General features: G+C 62.0%; 1 protein-coding gene across 3 annotated transcripts in view; it reads right to left on the bottom strand.

The window, feature by feature from the left end:
- Window positions 1-2,445: 2,445 nt before the first annotated feature.
- HDAC5 (histone deacetylase 5) overlaps window positions 2,446-19,013 on the bottom strand; it is a 39,835-nt gene continuing 23,267 nt past the window's right edge. For 2 of the 3 annotated variants that reach the window (XM_055130003.1, XM_055130004.1), the window contains exons 4-27: window positions 17,512-17,771; window positions 17,266-17,410; window positions 15,846-15,960; window positions 15,578-15,708; window positions 15,333-15,479; window positions 15,133-15,245; window positions 14,729-14,860; window positions 14,333-14,555; window positions 12,751-12,962; window positions 12,350-12,622; window positions 10,844-11,009; window positions 9,831-9,964; window positions 9,424-9,544; window positions 8,780-8,829; window positions 8,587-8,694; window positions 7,613-7,668; window positions 7,417-7,504; window positions 5,029-5,148; window positions 4,680-4,777; window positions 4,411-4,529; window positions 3,269-3,402; window positions 2,952-3,036; window positions 2,681-2,846; window positions 2,446-2,568 (exon numbers count right to left, since the gene is read on the bottom strand). In XM_055130003.1, coding sequence (XP_054985978.1) covers window positions 2,529-2,568; window positions 2,681-2,846; window positions 2,952-3,036; window positions 3,269-3,402; window positions 4,411-4,529; window positions 4,680-4,777; window positions 5,029-5,148; window positions 7,417-7,504; window positions 7,613-7,668; window positions 8,587-8,694; window positions 8,780-8,829; window positions 9,424-9,544; window positions 9,831-9,964; window positions 10,844-11,009; window positions 12,350-12,622; window positions 12,751-12,962; window positions 14,333-14,555; window positions 14,729-14,860; window positions 15,133-15,245; window positions 15,333-15,479; window positions 15,578-15,708; window positions 15,846-15,960; window positions 17,266-17,410; window positions 17,512-17,771 — 3,236 coding nt within the window. In that variant the 3' untranslated portion in view covers window positions 2,446-2,528. Of the gene's footprint in view, window positions 2,569-2,676; window positions 2,847-2,951; window positions 3,037-3,268; window positions 3,403-4,410; window positions 4,530-4,679; window positions 4,778-5,028; window positions 5,149-7,416; window positions 7,505-7,612; window positions 7,669-8,586; window positions 8,695-8,779; window positions 8,830-9,423; window positions 9,545-9,830; window positions 9,965-10,843; window positions 11,010-12,349; window positions 12,623-12,750; window positions 12,963-14,332; window positions 14,556-14,728; window positions 14,861-15,132; window positions 15,246-15,332; window positions 15,480-15,577; window positions 15,709-15,845; window positions 15,961-17,265; window positions 17,411-17,511; window positions 17,772-19,013 lie in introns of those variants that run through there. The other variant, XM_055130002.1, reaches the window with a different exon arrangement.

Below are 19,013 nucleotides of genomic sequence, written 5' to 3'. Positions count from 1 at the left end.
AATCCCTATTTTTGTTTTTTTTTTGGGTCACACCTGGCGATGCTCAGGGGATACTCCTGGTTTTACACTCAGGAATCACTTCTGGTGGTACGTGGGGGACCACATGGGATGCTGGGATGGAATTCGGGTTGGCCTTGTGCAAGGCAAGCGCCCTCCCCACTGTGCTGTTGCTCACCTCCACACACACCCGGTTAAATCCCTGTTTTTCACAGGAGTTTCACAGGCAGTGCTGGGGGAATCCAGGGCCTGCTTCCAGAAAAACTGTCTCAAGGCCTGGTGATGCAGTTCTCAGGAGCCACCTGGGGCATATCTGGCAGCACTAGGGATCCGGCCCCAGCCTCCTGCATGCCTGGCCTGGCCTGTGCACCACCCATGTGCCCCTCCACCCACTCCCACAGGTCCTGGGAGATACAGGTAACTTACCTCACGCCTCCATAATAACCCAAATGGACGGACTAGGCCAGGGTGCTGGAGAAACAGATTTTTTTTTTTTTTTTTTTTTTTTTGCTTTTTGGGTCACACCTGGCGATGCACAGGGGTTACTCTTGGCTCTGCACTCAGGAATTACCCCTGGCCGTGCTCAGGGGACCATATGGGATTCTGGGATTTGAACCCGGGTCGGCCGCGTGCAAGGCAAACGCCCTACCCGCTGTGCTATCTTTCCAGCCCCGAAACAGATTTTTTTGGGGGGGAGGTCACACCCAGCAATACACAGGGCTTACTCCTGACTCATGCACTCAGGAATTACTCCAGGGGGTGCTCGGGGGACCATATGGGATGCTGGGAATCGAACCCGGGTCGGCCGCGTGCAAGGCAAACGCCCTACCGGCTGTGCTATTGCTCCAGCCCCTGGAAAAACAGATTTTTTTTTCCTCTTTTGTGTCACACCTGGCGATGCACAGGGGTTACTCCTGGCTCTGCACTCAGGAATTACTCCAGGGGGTGCTCGGGTTACCATATGGGATGCTGGGAATCGAACCCGGGTCGGCTGCGTGCAAGGCAAACGCCCTACCCGCTGTGCTGTCGCTCCAGCCCTGAAACAGATTCATTTTGGGGGCCAAGTGGTGGAGTAAGGGAGCCCCGAAAACAGACATGGGCCCCAGAAGGCACTGCCAGAAACCAGTTTATTTACACAACGACACACAGGGTAGTGGGTTACAAAACACGCAGCCGAAATCCATAGCCAGGGAGACAAAGCAAGGAGGGGGCATACAGGAGAGGTGGGGCCGCGGGGGTGCCGGCGGGGGCTCAGCTGGAAGCAGCATGTGGACGGGGCTGCCCTCACCTCGCCCCGGCCTGGCCTCAGGAAGATCGAGAACATGAACAACACACCAGACACTCGCGCACAGTGCTCTGTCCGCCAGACGGACTGTGGGGCCCTCTGCCCGTGCCCCGGGTCCCTCAGCCCTGCTCAGGCAGGCCCCCATGGGGGAGAATGGATATGTAAACAGAGTCGGGGGTGGGGGAGCAAGGAAGGACAGGGTGGAAGACTCGGCCCCTGGGGAGCTGCTGCCCATCTTTGGTTGCTCCCCAGGCAGGATAGCACCCCTCCCGTCCTGGAAACGGGGCTGGGGCTTGTGGGACCCCCTGGGGCAGAGCAAGGGCAATGCCCAGCCTCCCCCTGGTTTCCGCTCTCCTGGGCCATGGTCAGCAAGGAGCACTGGAGAAAGAGAAGCTCCAGGGAGGCCTGCCCCGGGGCGCTGCCCCTAGAGTGGCCCTGGCCGTGCCCCAGCTTCCGAGCCAGGGGCCTCAGGACGGGGCGGGCCGTGCCCCTCTGCCCGCAGCACACTGGGTGGCTGGGGAAGTCTGGTCCTGAACAGCAGGGGGGCTCGCACCAGCCCGGAGCCCCCCTGCAGGGACCACCTTCTCCCCCCGCCCCCAGGTCCTGCCAGCAGAGGGACAGGGAGCCCCGCAGGAAGGTGGAGAGGCTACTTTGGGGGGCCCCTCCGGGCTCTAGACCCGGGGAGGAAAACGGGCCTCAAAGCCCTGCCCCTCGCCTGGGGCTCCCCTGGCACCTGCCCCCAGGGGAGGAGGAAGTCGGGAGCGCAGTGAGAGGCAACTGAAGAGCAAAGGGCGACACCAAGGGCGAGTGCCCCCTCGGCCACTCAGCTGTGGAGAGACCTCCAGGCCCTCCCCAAGGCTGGAGGCGGGGAGGAGGGTGAAATTAAGGCATTTCCCCCCCCCCACCCCCAAGACAGTGGACAAACCAAACCTCCTCACTCAGGGAGACCCCTGAACGGGAAGGCACCGTCTGGGCCCCATGCCCACCTGGAACTGACCCGGGCTTCAAGGACCAGGAGGGGGTCAGGAAAGTGGGCATGGGGTTCCCCACAGAGGCAGGAAGGGCACCCTGCCACTCTCCAGGGAGCCAGCTGATGTGTGTGTGGGGGGGGGGCCTGAGGCGGCTGAGCAGGAGAGGAGGGCTGAGAGACCCACACAGCACACTTGTTGAATGTGTGACTTTTTGTTTTTAATAGAAAAAATAAACAAAATCACAATGATGAAGCCCAGAGTGATGGGCGGGAGCGTCACGGGGCCGGTTCCTGCTCCATGGGCTCCTCTGCTGGCCTGCAGGGGGGGGGGACAAGGACAGGAGGGCGAGTGTGAGCCAGAGGGGGGCGCTGGCCGGCCAGCGGGGGCGGGGGCAGGGGCAGGGGCAGGGGCAGGGGCGGGCCCTCACCTGGGGCTGTGTTCCCGCGCTGCCGCTGCCTGGGCCTGCTCGGCCCCCACCGACAGCAAGGCCATGGCACTCACAGTCTCGGCCTCCTCCGTCTCCCCGGCCTGGGCCTCGCGCAGGGACCGGCCTAGGCCGGCCGCGAACCTCTGCACGCAGCTCCAGTGTTTGCCTGCAGGAGGGGGCAGGCCGGGGGTCAGGCAGTGAAGCACCCCTGGGGAGCGGGATGGGGGGGCCCACCCTTACCCCCCACCGTGGCCAGCTGTCCCCCACGCACTCTGGATCTCAATGACTTTCTCGAGCGTGGCCACCGCGTTGACATTAGGCTTCTGCTGCAGGACTGCCTCGTCCAAGGGCGGGAGCTGGAAGGGAAGGAGGAGGCTGCGGGCGGGAGGGGATGGCGAGTCCCACCCCGCCAAGCACCCCCAGTCACCCCCACACACATCCTGTGATGGGACAAGACTGCCTGGAAAAAGCCTGGGAAAGCCCAGCAAGCAGAAAGCCCTTCCCAGGTGGCCGGTGACTGTCGGCACCTACGAGGACCCCCACAGCCCTCGGCCGTGTCACCCCGCCGGCCCCGCCTGAGCCCCTCACCTCCACACTCAGCAGAGCCGAGACGCAGGCCTCAGAGGCGTCACAGATGGCGGTCAGATCGTGGCCTCCCTCCAGGGCCAGCACCACCCGGCCCCCTGCCAGCGTCATCAGCTGCCTGGTCAAGTGGCCAAAACCTTTGGGGACATGAAAAGGGAGGGAGGAAGAAGGAACGGTTAAAAAAGATCACACGGACCGAAAGATAATACAGCAGAGAAGATGCTTGCTCTATAAGTGGCTAACCTGGGCATCTCCTATGGGCCCCTGAGCACCGCCAGGATTGATTCCTGAGTGCAGGGCTGGAAGCAACTGTCGGGTGTGGCCCCCGCAAACCAAGACAAGATATCTAGGGGCTGGAGCTCAGACTTTTGCCTGCAGGATCCCCAGAATCAGTCCCCAACACTGCACGGTCCCCTGAGCCATGCTGGGTGTCGCCCCAAAATCCAAAAGAAGAGAGATTGGAAGAAATGTGAGCAGCTGAATGAGCAGCCGAGGAAGATGGTAGATTTAGTTTTTTCTTCAGAGGGGCCAACACCTGGCGAGGGGGGGAGGCGGGTGGTCAGGGGACGGGGGTGGGGGATGTGTGGAACCCAGGGCCACATTCACGTGTGGCAGACAGAAGTGCTGCCACTTGAATAACTAAGAGCCCGAGATGGGAGGCGTATTGCATACACGTCAGTGGGCCAAACGCTCCTGTCACGCCGGGGCAGAACAGAGCCAGGAGACAGGATGGGGGTTAAGGTGTTTGTCTTGCATGGCTCGCCCCAGTCCCATCCCTGGCACTACAAACGGTCTCCTGAGCACCGCTGGGTGTAGCCCCTGCCACCCGCCTGCACCTGCCTCTCCCCAAAAAGACTCAAAACCAAAATACTAAATGACAGGACGGAAGAACTGGCCCAAAGAAGCTCGATTCCGTGTCTACTAAAGAACACAGCTGAAGCCCGCGGGCCACACACTGCACCATGGGCTGCCAGGAGACACAGCCCCTGCCAGCCCATCCCAGCCGGACGCCCCTCAAGGCCCAGAGGGGGGAGGCGGCAGAGGGTGCACAGCCAGGATGGTGCCTCCAGCTCTCCTCCCAGCCTTCCCGCGCCATGCCCCCACCCGCTCCCTCCTCGCTGCTCTCCATCCCCCGGCGGGCTTACATCTGGCGGTGACTGAGTAGCCACCCAACGGAGACAGGTGTCCCTCGACAGCATCAAACCCAGCAGAGACCAGGACGACGTCCGGCGAGAACTCGTGGGCAATGGGCATCACCACTGTCCTGCAAGGAGGCGCCCGAGCTGACCCCGCTGCGCTGCACCGGCCGCCCCGCCGCACTCCCCCCGCCACCCCAAGCCCTTCCGCCCGGATCCCACTGAGCGCCTTCTAGCCCTCCCGCGGCCGGGCCCAGGGGGAGTGGGGGGCCCTTCACCTGAAGGCCGTTAGGTACTCCACGTCTCCGATGGGGGGGTCCACACCTCCCGTCCATGCCACGTTCACATTGTACCCCATGCCCGGCCCTCCGCCAACCTGGCACCAGGGTGGGGGGAGGGGTTATTCTCACTGCCTGGGGACCCCCGACACTGCCCCCACCCTCAGCCCACCTCTAGCCCTCACTCCACTGACCTCTGCTCTGCAGGGAGGGGCAGTTAGCCGGCGTGGTCCTCCCCCAGGAGCCCCGACTTCCCAGGAATACAAGCACCACTACGGGCTCCCTGCCAGGCTTTTGTTCTGCTCCCCCCACCCCCCACAGGGGCCCCCTGACAGCCCAGGAGCTGTACCTCTTCGGGAGCCCCGGAGCCTGGAAAGAAGTTCCCGTTGTCATAGCGATGCAGGGAGATGTAGAGCACGGAGGGGTCATTGTAGAAGGCCTGCTGTGTGCCGTTGCCATGGTGAATGTCCTGCGGGGAGACGGCGATGCTTCAGGACGAGGGTCCAGCACCGGCCCAGAGGTGCAAGTCTCCCTGTCCCCCCCACCCCTGGCTCCCACTGTGGAGGGCTCTGTGGGCGCAGCCACAGGCAGGCCTATCACCTCCAGCCGTTCTGACCAAGGCCTGTGGCCTGGGACGGGGAGGGTGACAGGGAGACCCTGAGGCAGACGGAGGCCAAGCCACAAGCCTCCCTGCAGGGCGCTGCCCACCTCCGGCCGAGGGGACACTGACCCAGGCAGGAACTAAGAACATTATGTTCTAAAGAATCCAAAAAACAAATGGGATTTTATTCCTTGGGGGTGGGGGCGCTCAGGACACCATGCAGAGTGGGATGGGACCCGAGGGTCCAGCGCTCGAAGCCCATGCTCCACCCCAGCCTATATGGGAAAAAAAAATAAACAGGCAGGGGTGTTCGGGGAGCTAATCCTGCCTGCTCGGGGGTCACTCCTGGTGGTCCTTGGGGGATGATATGGTACTAGGGATTGAGCCCAGGAGTGCAAAGTCAGAATCTCTCCAGCCCCCTTCATGGACTTTTTTTTTTTTGGGTCACACCTGGCAATGCACAGGGGTTACTCCTCCTGGCTCTGCACTCAGGAATTACTCCTGGCGGTGCTCAGGGGACTATATGGGATGCTGGGAATCGAACCCGGGTCAGCCTCATGCAAGACAAACGCCCAAACCACTGTGCTATTGCTCCAGCCCCTGGATGGACTTTAAATTTTTTTTTTTTTTTTTTTTTTTTTGCTTTTTGGGTCACACTCATCTGTGCTCAGGGGTTACTCCTGGCTCTGCACTCAGGAATTACCCCTGGCGGCACTCAGGGAACCATATGGGATGCTGGGATTCGAACCTGGGTTGCCTGCGTGCAAGGCAAATGCCCTACCCGCTGTGCTATTGCTCCAGCCCCTCGATGGACTTTTATTTTTTTTTTTTTGGTTTTTTTTTTTTTTGCTTTTTGGGTCACACCCAGCGATACTCAGGGGTTACTCCTGGCTTTGCACTCAGGAATTACTCCTGGCAGTGCTTGGGGGACCATATGGGATGCCGGGGATCGAACCCGGGTCGGCCGCGTGCAAGGCAAACGCCCTACCCGCTGTGCTATCGCTCCGGCCCCCTCGATGGACTTTTAAACCAAAGCTGAGCTTCAGAGAGATTTCAGGTTTTTGTTTTTTGTTTTTTTTTGCTTTTTGGGTCACACCCGGTGATGCACAGGGGTTACTCCTGGCTCTGCACTCAGGAATTACCCCTGGCGGTGCTCAGGGGGCCATATGGGGTGCTGGGAATCGAACCCGGGTTGGCCGCATGCAAGGCAAACGCCCTCCCCACTGTGCTATTGCTCCAGCCCCAAGATTTCAATTTTGCAGACAATAGCTCCAGCCTACTCCCTCAGCTCCGAGGGAACGGGGGACCCCTCTCTCTGCTGAGAGAAGAGATGTGCTGGGGCCAAAAGGTCTGATGTGAACCCCAGGACCAACATCCCAAGCAAAGCAAACCTCCAACAGCCCAGCGGCCCATTTACAGAAGGGGGAATTCATTCTCCTTAAGCGGCAGCATGACGGGGCCTGAGCGATATAGTACGGTGGATAAGGCACTTGGCCTTGTACCTGGCAACCCGGGTCTGATCCCAGGTACCCCGTGGTTCCCGAGCTCACCAGAAGTGATTCTTCAGTGCAGAGCCAGGAGTCAGCTCTGAGCACTGCCGGGTGTAGCACCCCTTCCCCGACGCCTCCCCCCTTCCCAAGAGAGAAGTGGCAAGAATGGCACCAGGTGGGGCTGGAGTGATAGTGCATCGGGGTGGGCTTTTGACTTGCATGCAGCCGACCCAGGTTCAATCCCCGGCAACCATATGGTCCAAGTACCACCAGGAGCAATTCCTGAGTGCAAAGCAAGAAGCAACCCCTGAGCATCACTGGGTGAGACTCAAAAAGCCAAAGAACAAAATAAAAGAATGGCACCAGGTGTCAGGGATGAATGGGATCTTGGCATAGGGTGAGCCCCAAGGGAAAAAAGGGGCCACTTTTCGGATCGGGGGAGGCCCTCAACAGCCTGAGGCTGCAAGGTGGGGGCCCAGACCGACCAGGAGCTGAAACCTTTTCTGAGTCCACTAGAGAGGGCAGAGAGCCAGTGGGCTGGAGGGAGGATGCGCAGGTGAGTCACCAGGCCCAGCTCCAGCAGCGCCCAGGGTAGAGGGGGGCTGTCTGGAGGGGAGGCAGGGGAGGAGGCCGGCCCGCCGCTTACCCAGTCCACTATGAGAACCTTGCCCACGTTCAGCTTCTGCTGCAAGAGTTTGGTTGTGATGGCTACAGAGTTAAAGAAGCAGAATCCCCTGCGGGGGGGTGGAAAGGGAGAGAAGGTGGGGTTCAGCTTCAACGGTGCAGGCAGGGGCAGGGAGGCCGGGGGAGGGGGTGGCAGAGGGGCCATGGGGGGCACTCACATGGCTGTGGACTCCTCAGCGTGGTGTCCTGGGGGTCGGATGATGGCAAATCCATTCTGAGAGCAGACAGGGGGACAGCAGTGAGGGGCGGAGAGGAGGGCATGGGCGGGGGAGAGAACGCAGCACCCCTGGGCAGGAACACACTGGCCTGAGGGTCCCCCAGACCACCAGGCATTGGTGCCTCATGGTTGGTCCTTTGGTGAGGGACGGGGAACTGCACTCAGCAGTTCTCAGGGGTCATGCTCAGGTGGTGTTCCTGCGATAGAACCTGAGCTTCTTGTTTATTTATTTATTTTTTTTGGTTTTTGGGTCACACCCGGCAATGCACAGGGGTTACTCCTGGCTCATGCACTCAGGAATTACCCTTGGCAGTGCTTGGGGGACCATATGGGATGCTGGGATTCGAACCCGGGTCGGCCGCGTGCAAGGCAAACGCCCTACCCGCTGTGCTATTGCTCCAGCCCCAAACCTGAGCTTCTTGTTTATTTTTTGGGTCACACTCCAAGGTGCTCAGGACTTACTCCTGGCTCTGTGCTCAGGGATTAATCCTGGTGGGCTTGGGGGACCAAACTGAACCCAGGCTGGCTGTGTGCAAAGTAAGCACCCTCCTGCTGTCCCATCTCTCTGGCCACGTGGGTCTCCCTGTACCTCTCCCCCAGCTGTCCCTGGAGCTGTGACGTCCAACTCATTGATGTGCCTTACCTTTTTGTTTGGGGGGGGGTTGCTTGTTTGTTTGTTTTTGGGCCTCACCCAGAGATGCTCAGGAATTACTCCCGACAGTGCTCAGGAGACCACATGGGTTTCCGGGGATCGAACCTGGGTCAGTCATGTGCAAGACAAACACCCTTCCTGCTGGACTACTGGTTGGGCCCCGGGGCCTTAACTTCTGAGAAGGCCAAGGCTGCTCTCCCCAGGGGCTCCTGAGAACACCAGGCCCGGCTTGTCTGGTGCTGATGTCCCCAGCACACTCTCACCTTGAGCTCTCCAGCCGCCACCTTGAAGGCCAGCTCCACCAGGCAGCCCACCGCCATGCGCACGGCACTGGAGGAGTGCATCTCGTTCCACACCGTGTCGCTATCTACCTGTAGGGGCAGGAGAGCAGGCTTCAGGGTGTCTCCTGGCCCGCGACGGGGGGCAGGAGCTGGACTGGCGGAGGGTTCTACTCACCCCGATACCCCCACAAGGCAGCATGGCGTACATCTTCTGGCTGATGGGGCCTGCGGGAGGAGGGACAGACCCGCTCAGGACAGTGCCTTAAGTGCCAGGGCCGCAGCCTGGGGTCTGCAGGGCGCAGTGAGGCCAGCTCGAGCACGGGACAGGCTCCTGTAGCCCGCACCAGCTGAGAGCTCCCTGTCCCATTCTAGGGAACATCGGATTGCCAGAGCAGCCGGCAGGAGGGGGGCCTGGGCGGTCACGAAGCAGGAGCCTGCGTAGGGCGTTTGCCTCACACGCAGCCCATCTGGGTCTGATCCCCGGCATCCCATATGGTCCCCTGAGCCAGCACTGCCAGGAGTAATTCCTGACTGCAGAGCCAGGAGTAACCCCTGAGCACTGCCGGGAGTGGCCCCCCACCAAAAAATAAATAAATAAATAAAAATAAAAAACAACCCAACCCAGAGAAGCAGCTCATCTCTGAGCCAGCCCCACTCACTTAGTCCCTCCCGCCCTGTGCCCCCCAGCCAACCACATCACGCGGATGAAAATCCAAGTCTGTGTGCATGGCACCCCCTGCAGGTGTGTGCCACGACAGCAGGCCACCTCCGCATGGCACTGGCCTCCTGCTGGGGCAGGCCCTGGCCCTGCCGGCTCACCGAGCAGCTTCTTGCTGTCCAGCTTCTGTCGGTTGAGGGGGCTGGTCCCATAGAGCAGGGTGTGGTACTCCGAGTGCACCGTCTGGATCTCGTCCAGCGTGGCTTTGCGCCCCCGGATCCGCTGCCAAGAGAAGGCGGTGAGGGAGGTGCCCGCGGACCAGCTCTGCCCAGCACCCAGGCCCTCGCCGGCTCATGGCTGGGGCACAACAGAGGCATCTTCCAGGGCTGGGAGAGCGCCAGGATTTCAAGGGAACAGGCCACCCACCCCCATCCCACCCACACTCAGCAACCCGGAGGAACTGGGAGGGGCTGGGAGGAGGGGCCTGAGGTGGAGGGCGGGGGACAGGAAGGGGACGCTCAGAGACCAAGGGGGGATGCTGGCAGGCCTGGGTCAGGAGGGCCCTCACCTCACACTTGCTGAGCAGGCCTGTCTCCTGCAGCCGCGACCAGATGCTCTGTATGCGGCCGGCGTGCTCCGGGTGCACATGCGTGTTCCCACACATGCACTGGTGTTTCAGCATAAATGTGTCGTAGACCACACCTGCACAGTCGAGACCCCCGTCAGCCTGGCCCCTCCAACCCCCTGCCTCCCCTGCCAACCCCCATCTCCCTGCGCCTTGGGCCTGCACCCCCTCATGGCCCCCACGCCTTGTCCCTGCCCTTTTGTGCTACTAACCCCCCCCCCCCGCCGACTGCCCACGGGTAAGGGGGTTACATCTCAGGCCTCTGTGCCCCCCCGAGTCAGCACAGTGAATGCACGTGGGAGGGAGGAGCATGGTGGGAAGAACTGAAGCCTTTTTTTTTTTAATTATATTTTTGTTTTTGCAACTGTTTCGGGGCTACACTCGGAGGTGCTGGAGGGTTACTCTGTGCTCAGGGGATCCCTCCCGGAAGTGCCAGGGATCATTTCAGAGTTGGATGCGTGCAGGGCAAGTACCTTCACCCAGCACTGTCTCTGCAGCCCTGAGACCTCAGAGGGAAAAGGAGGGGCAGTGGGAAGGACAGGACCCCACTGAGATGGGGGGGATTCCACCCAGGTTTTGCGTGTGTTGATGGTGCAAAAGCCAGTGCATTCTCAGTGGGGTCCTGAGAAATACACAGCTGCACCCCCAGCCGCCCCCCTCCCCGGGGACCATGAAGCTCTGTTTCAGGGACAGCTGTGGGTGCAAAGAGGTATGAAGTTTATTTTCTTTTTTTGGGGGGAGGGTGGAGGAGGGTGGCCACACCCTGTGATGCTCAGGGGTTATTCTTGGCTCTGCCCTCAGGAATTACTCCTGTGACGCCTGGAGAACCATAAGGGATGCTCAGGATCAAATCCAGGTGGGCTGCATCACTCTGGCCACGACAAAGCCTGCTTCCTTCTGGTGCTGCCCGCCCCCCCATCACCAGAAGGAGAGGCAGGGGCACTAACACAACGAACCTGTGGTGAAGAGGTGTTTGGTGGGCTGGTCTGCGGGGCTCTTCATGCCCCCGGGGGCAGCAGGGGAGGACTGGGTGCGGCCCAGGGCCTGGTGGGGCACAGCGGCCAGGCTGAGGGGTGCCTGGTACACCTGTAGGGGCTGCAGCTGCTGGGCATCCGAGAAGAGCTGGGGCGAGGGGCAGAGCACACGTGAGGCTGCGCCCAGACGGAAGCGGGGCGGGGGGGGGGGAACGGGGCAAGGGGGGCCCTCCCTGCACCTCCTCCCTGCACCTCCTCCCTCCAGGGACCTGAGGTTCTGCAGCCCTGCAGGCTCCATCTCCAAGGCGATGGGGAGGGAAAGGGGGGCCGTGATGAGTCACCACAGAGTAGCAAGGAGGGAAGCGGCTGGGAGGGACGGGGGCGTGGGAGGGGGCGGGATGAGTCAGGCCCCAGGGCTGTGTCCGCAATGAATGGATGCACAGCGGCAGGGCAGACTGTAGTAACAGCAGGGGCGTGTGTGTACACGCGCCCATGCACGCACAGCCGCAACGCACGGCCGGCCCTGCGCAGGCACAGACGCACATCCACACGGGCCACGTGGACACGCAGCAGCAGACAGGCGGGGGCAGTCAGAGACGCAGGGAGGGACCGGCAGACGGGGGCTGAGAGCCCCGCGCACACACGCCACGGGCCCCTGGCCTCCTTCCTGCTCCCCTCTGCTCTCTCCAGAGCCTTCCCAGCTCAGTCTGGACTGCAGAACTCGGGGAGGACCAGGCCAGTGGGGCAGGAAGGGAGGAAGGAGAGAGGGGTGGAGATGGGGTTGGCGGCGGGGGATCTGGGCCCAACCCAGCGGTGTGCAGGGGTGACTCCTTGCATGGTGCTCAGGAGACCATGCGGTGCTGGGAGCAGAACCTGGTCTCTAGCCTGCAAAGTCTGCAGCCCTGTGACCCATCTTCCCAGCCTGGGCACAACTTCAGTGTTTTTTTGTTTTGTTTTGTTTTGTTTTGCCACCGACCCAGTGATACTCTGGGGTTACTCCTCTACTCTCAGGAAGTACTCCTGGCAGTGCTCAGGGGACCATATGGGCTGCCAGGGACTGAACCCAGGTCAGCTGAGTGCAAGGCAAATGCCCTCCCTGCCGTACTATCGCTCTAGATCCCCGGGCACCTTTGTTTTGTTTGGAGGGCACACCCAGCGATGCTCAGAAATTATTCCTGGCTCTGCACTCAGGAGTTATTCCTGGCAGTGCTCAGGGGACCATATGGGCTGCCAGGGACCAAACCCAGGCCGGCTGAGAGCAAGGCAAGTTCCCTACCCATTTAGATCACTCCAGCCCCCTGGGCACCTTTGTTTTGTTTTGGGGTCCCACCCAGCAAAGCTCAGGGGTTACTCCTGGCTCTGCACTCAGAAATTATTCCCAGCGGTGCGCAGGGCCCATATGGGATGCCGGGGATGGAACCCGGGTTGGCTGTGTGCAAGGGAAGTGTCCAACCCTCTAGAGTACGATCGCTCCAGTCCCCCTCGCACCTTTTTGTACGCAGTACTGGACTCCAGGTCAGGGCCCTCCTCGGTGCCACTCTCGCCCTCGTCCTTGACCTGGATGCAGTCCTCCTCCTCCTCTTCCTCCTCCTCCTCCTCCTCCAGGTCTTCCTGCGTGCTCTCACTCTCCGTGGAGCCCTCCCGGGGGATCGTCAGGGCTCCCTCCGAGAGCAAGGCCTCCTGCTGCTCCGTCAGCTCCTCCTCTGTCTCCTCGGGGTGGGTGGTGGGCTGCCGGGACAGCTCCCCGGTTTTGGTGAGGATCTGGGGGCCAAGCAGAGGGGGCACCTAGTGGCAGGGTCCAGGGCCGTCTGGCTGCCAGGGGGAGCTCCCTTCCGTCCTGAGAGCACAGCCCTGCCCTCTCTGCCCGCCGCGGGCCCCTCCCGGCTCACCTTGCCCAGCTGCAGCTGCTGCTGCTTCTGCTTCTCCAGGAACTGTTGGTGCTGCTGCTGCATGACCAGCTGCTGCAGGGCCTGGGGGCTCTGGGGGAGCGGCGAGGACTGCGTGCGGCTCAGGGGCCGGTGCCGGGGGAGCTTGCCCACCGTCCGCATGCTGGTGGCCAAGCGTTCACCCGTCACCAGTGGGGACTGCCCGTGGAGCGGCACTGTGTGATGGGGGTTGGGGGGGGCAGGAGTCAGCACTGCTACCAGGGTATCAGGCGTCCCCTCGCCTCCCTGCCCATGCTGGCTTTCCTCAGCCTGGAATACCTCTTCCTGTCTACCCAGGAACAATCCCGGAGGGACCTGGGACAGGAACCCCAAACTGAGCTCCATTCTCCTTCCTCCCCACAATGGAGCAGTCTCTCTCTCTCTTTTTTTCTTTTTGGGTCACACCCAGCAATGCTCAGGGGTTACTCCTGGCTTTGCACTCAGGAATTACTCCTGGCGGTGCTCAGGGGACCATATGGGATGCTGGGAATCGAACCCGGGTCGGCCGTGTGCAAGGCAAACACCCCTACCCGCTGTGCTATCACTCCAGTCTCTGGAGCAGTCTCATAGCTCAAATACAACTCCTCCAGCAAGCCTGCCAGGATTCACCATTCTTTATTGGGAAGCCACACCCAGCAATGCTCGGGGGTTGGTTACTCCTGGCTCTGTGCTCAGGGAATTACGCCTGGTGGGGCTCGGGGGACCTGTGGGATGCTGGGGATTGAACCCAGGTTGGCAACGTGGAAGGCAAGTGCTCTACTCCCTGTACTGTCGTCCCAGGCCCAAGATTCACCATTCTTTCCCTCTGATTCACTTCTGAAGGTACAGTCTCGGGCCCTACAAATGAATGACTAGTTCTCCCAAAGTGCTCAGGAAGTCCCTGATGCCACAGGCCGGAAGGCCTGGGGCCAGAACCAGGTGTCCCCCTTCTATGGAGTTAGGGGAGGAGAGGACCATACTTGGAGTTGATCAGGGCTCACACTCAGGGGGCTACGCTGGGCCAGGGACTGAACCCCAGTGTCCCACATGCAGAGCTTGTGCTCTAGCCCTCTGAGTCAACCGTATCTTTTTTTTGGGGGGGAGGGGTGCTTACTGGGTCACACCTGGCGATGCTCAGGGGTCACTCCTGGCTTTGCACTCAGGGGATTACTCCTGGTGGTGCTCGGGGGACCCTATGGGATGCCGGGGATCTAACCCAGGCTGGCCCTGTGCACGGCAAACGCCCTTCCCGCCGGACTGTTGCTCCGGCCCCGAGCCAATACTGTCTCTTAAGCAGAACCTCTTCCGATGTGACGAGCTCCTGGGCTCTGGCCTATGCCAGAAGCTCCAGCCCACACAGGGCTCCTGAGCACTGGAAACAGACACCCCCACCCCCCGCCCGAAGTGGGGATGGGCTCACAGTGTGAAATACACATCAGGTTTCAAAGCCCTAACAGGGGGCTGGGTGGCAGATCCCCTCGGGAGCAGAGCCTCGGGTGCCGGAGTCTGGGGGCTGCTGGCACGGAGCTGGGGGCGGGAGTGCCCGCCGGGGGGCCTGTCCACTCACCGGCTATGAGGGTGCTCTGCTGCCGGGCCTGCTCCAGGAGCAGGACGTGCTGTAGCAGCGAGGCGTGCCCGTGGGGGCCCGGGTCGCCCTCCAGCGCCACGCCCAGCAGGCAGCCGGGGATGGACGAGGTGCTCAGGAATTTGCCGGTCAGTGCGCCGCCCTGCCGCAGGGACTGGAGGGCCTGCCTCTCGGCCTCCTGCTGCGTGGACAGCTTCGGGGAGGCCTGCGGCGGGGAGGGGGCACGGAGGAGAGGGTCGTGCTGCTGCCTGGCCTGCAGCCCTCATCTCCCCTCCGCCCACCCTGGTCTCAGAGCGCAGCGGACCCTGGCGGGGTGTGCGGTGTGGGAGGATACGATGGCGGGGGGAGGGTGGTGGAGGGGGGGCACTGTGTACTTACAGCGAGGTGCGAGTTGGTGACGGTGACCGTGGCCTGCAGCCCTAGGGAGATGTTGGGCAGAGAGGGGGACGTGTAGAGGCTGAACTGGTTGGGGGAGCTGTCCAGAGGGAGGGCCCGGTGCTGGGGGAGCATCTGGGGAGCAGTGGGGAGAGACAAGCATGAGAGCAAGCAAGGGGTGGGGGGCAAAGCCAAGGACGCAGCACGGTGCCTCCCCCCACACTGACAGCCGAGCCTCAAAGCCCGCTCCCGGGCCACGGCCCCTCCAGGCTGTCCATGCAGGCAGAAGGGGTTCCCGCTGGGTCTGACTCTTGGGGGGCAATCCCGCCCCCCTCACCCAGGAAGGACCACCCTCCCCTCTTCCTGGGGGCGGGGGGAGCGGCTCCCGGCCCCTCTCTGGGCTGTACCTCGGTGGGGATGTTGGGGACGGAGCCGGTAAAGCCGTTCTCGGCAATGGTGCTGTGGGAGCTGTTGGGGGAGCTGGGGCCGGAGCCGGGGGCGCTGCTGCACACAGAGGTCACTGCGGGAGAAAGGGCCGTCACGGGGGCCGGCGCGCAGCCACCCCGCGCCTGGGCCGGCAGGGCGGGCACCGCCGGGGGGCCCTCACCCCCGGGCCCGGCCCCGGTGGTCTCCACGGCTCTCCTCTTGAAGGTGCTGATGACCGTGCCGTCCTTGCGGCGCAGGAGGGGGCTGCTCCGGCGCTCCGCCACCTTCTGCTTCAGCCTCGACCGCACCTTCAGGTTGGGCTCCGAGGCTGCGGGGAGAGGAGGGGCCAGGGTCAGCTCCCGGCGCCCCCCCCCCCACACACACAGTCCAGGAGCCGCCGGGAGGGGCCGGGCCGGCCACGCTCACCTGTCTTGCGGAGGGGGAAGTCGTCCCGGCTGTCGTAGGGTCCGAGCAAAGGCAGTTTGTAGGAGGGAGGCGTCCCGGGGGGTCCGCTCTGGGGAGGGGAACTCTGGTCCAAAGAAGCATGGTGGGCTCCCCTGCGGAAGCAAGGCGGGGCAGGGGAACAGTGCCAGGTGATAACCTGCACCAAGGTCTCATTTCAGGGGAGATTGCAGCACCCCCCGCCGCCCGCCAGCAGGCGCTGTGGCCACCCCTGCCTGGCCAGGGCCATTACCAGCATTTGGGGTGCTGTGGGAGGGAATGGTTGAGGCCGCCTGGCGTGGGCTCCTTCGACTTGGACAGGAGGAATTCCTGCAGCCGCAGCTTCACCTCAGTGCTGGCGATGGCGCCTACAGGACAGGGCACGGCTGACCGGGCGCCCCAGGGCAGGACCCCAGCACCAGGCGGGCATGCACACGTGTGTGTATGTGTCATGGGTGTGTGTCTGTGTGTCTGTGGGCACGGGCACCTGAGGGTAGGACCCCATCACGTGTGTGTGTATGTGTATATGTGTATGAGTGTATGAGTGTGTGTGTGTGTCTCTGCTCTTGGCTCAGAACTCCCCCACCTACTCTCTTGGCTTTTCTTCTAGTTTTGTGTGTCTGTGTATCTGCACATGCATGTCCGTGTGAGTGTGTGGGGGGCGCTCCAGTCCGGAACCCCCCCCCAGCCTTACTCTCTGCTTTTCTCTTTGTTGTGTGTCTATGTGGATGTGGATGGGACACCCCCGTACCCCTGCTGTACTCTCTCTGCTTTTCTCCCTTTGTGTCTAAGTGTGAGTGTGTCTGAGTGTGTGTGTGTGTGTGTCTGTCTGTCTGTCTGTGAGACCCCGCCACTACCTTCCCTGCATACTCTCTTTGCTCTTCTTGCTGTATGTCTGAGTGTGTGTGTGTGCGAGAGAGACCCGGCCTTCCCGGCGTACTCTTTGCTCTTCTCCCTGTTGTATGTCTGAGTGTCTGTGTGTACGTATATGTGTGTGTGTGTGTGCGAGAGAGACCCGGCCTTCCCGGCGTACTCTTTGCTCTTCTCCCTGTTGTATGTCTGAGTGTCTGTGTGTATGTATATGTGTGTGTGTGTGTGTGCGAGAGAGACCCGGCCTTCCCGGCGTACTCTTTGCTCTTCTCCCTGTTGTATGTCTGAGTGTCTGTGTGTATGTATATGTGTGTGTGTGCGAGAGAGACCCGGCCTTCCCGGCGTACTCTTTGCTCTTCTCCCTGTTGTATGTCTGAGTGTCTGTGTGTATGTATATGTGTGTGTGTGCGAGAGAGACCCGGCCTTCCCGGCGTACTCTTTGCTCTTCTCCCTATTGTATGTCTGAGTGTCTGTGTGTATGTATATGTGTGTGTGTGCAAGAGAGACCCCCACCTTTCCGGTGTACTCTTTGCTCTTCTCCTTATTGTAAGTCTGAGTGTCTGTGTGTGTGTGTATGTGTGTGTGCGTGAGAGAGACCCCTGCCTTCCCAGCGTACTCTCTTTGCTCTTCTCCCTGCTGTATGTCTGAGTGTGTGTGAGTGTGTGTGTGTGTGTGTGTGTCTGTGAGACCCCCGTTTCCCGGCATACTCTCTTTGCTCTTCTCCTTGCTGTATGTGTGTGTGTGTGTGTGTGTGTGTGTGTGTGTGTGTGTGTGTCTGTGAGACCCCCGCCTTCCCGGCGTACTCTCTTTGCTCTTCTCCTTGTTCCGCAGGATGAGCAGCTGCTGCTCCAGCCGCTGCTTCTCCAGCTCCTCCTGCCGCTGCTGCTCCCGCTGCCGCTGCTGCTCCAGCTCCTGCTGCCTCTTGGCGGCCAGCATCTCCTGCTGCTGCTGCGGGGGCCGCGGGGCGCGGGGTGAGCCGGGTCTGGGCGGACGGGCGGGCGGGGGGCGAGGTCGGGGTGGCCCGCCCCACCCTGCGCCCCCTTGTTCACCTTGAGGTGCTTCTGGAGCTGGACCTCGTGCTGCCGGGTCAGGTGGTCGTGCTGTTTCTGGAACTCGGCGAACAGGAGCTGCTTCTGCAGCTGCTGCTGCTGCTTCAGGGCCAGCAGCTCCTGCTGCAGCTGCTGCTCCCGCAGCGCGGGGTCCACGGGACCTGCCAGCGCCCCCCGCAGCTCCACGGGGCTGGGGCTGCCTCCGCCCCCTCCCCCCATGGAGCTGGGCATGGTCCCCGGCAGCACCGGCTTCACCTCCACTGCGGAGAGAAGAGACAGGAGTGGGTGAGCGGGGAGAGGGGACGGGAAGGGGCGAGTGGGCTCCGTCCCTGAGCCTGCGAGGACACCCGGGAAGCAACGCGGCAGCTGGACCCGCAGAGAGAGGGGAAGCCCTGCGGGGCACGGAGGCAGCATCTGCCCCAAGGAACTGAGCCCCGTGGGACCACAGCGGCAGGCCAGCGGGGAGGGGGCACTTGCCTTGCATGCAGCCGACCCAGCTTCCATCCCCGGCACCCTACATGGTCCCCCAATCCCTGCCAGGAGCCATGCCTGAGCACAGAGCCAGGAGTCAGCGCTGAGCATCCCCAGGTGTGGCCCCCAGCGGAAAACAATCATAGAGAAGTGTCTTAATTCCAAACACACAGTCAGGTGATGGGTGGGTGGGGGGAGACTCTGGGTCCAGTGCAGTTAGCCACGTCCTCCTGTCCGCCTCGCAACCCACCATCCCAGACAAGGTGCTGAGGTCAGATGCTGGCCCCAGGGCCAGGACAGGACCGGCCGCCAGGGGCTCGGGAGAGCCGGGTCTGTGGGGCCCTGCCAAGTCCGTGGCCCTCCTTACTCCTCTCTGCTCCATACCCAGTGGGCAGCAGGAGGAGGCGACAACAGTGGGGCGGGGAGGGGGCAGGGGTGGTGGTGGTGAGGAGATGGGACAGGCGCAGAGGGCAGGAGGGAAAGGGGGAGCAGGGCCGCCCCAACGGGGACGGGAGGGGGCTGGGAGTCAGACTAGCTTCCTTCGCTGGATTATCTCCTTTCAACAGTTTTATTGTAATTACCCTGAAAATGCCGCTATATATAGAGTGAGCCAAACAGCAGCTGTGCCCAGGGGGAGGGGAAGGAGAATGGGCGTGCAGGCGCAGGGGGGAGGTGGGAGGAGGAGACAGGAAAGGAAAGGGAATCAGACAGGAAGAGGATGGGGGGGGAGTCTGGAGCCAGGCAGGGCTCTCAGGACTCTGGCCCAGGGACAGCCGCTGGCGACGGGGTCCCAGAGCCTGGGTCCAGGTCCCCTTTCTGCTCCCCCTCCCATATGGGACAACAGGCCTCGGGGCCTCGGGCCAGGGTGAAAGCTTCTAATGGGATGGCTGGGTCTGGACCTCTAAATCCCTGTACCCTGTCCTCTGGTCACTAAATGTCACCCCCATCACTGCCCAGTGGTTACCAGGGTAATTGAGCAAACACCAGGCCAGCAGGGAGCCCCAAGCCCAACCCACAGGCCACAAAGCCTC

This window comes from Sorex araneus, chromosome 3 (assembly GCF_027595985.1).
Source record: "Sorex araneus isolate mSorAra2 chromosome 3, mSorAra2.pri, whole genome shotgun sequence".
Taxonomy (NCBI): Eukaryota; Metazoa; Chordata; class Mammalia; order Eulipotyphla; family Soricidae; genus Sorex; species Sorex araneus.
Note: the sequence above shows the minus strand (reverse complement) of the source record. Positions and strands in the feature narration are given on the sequence as shown.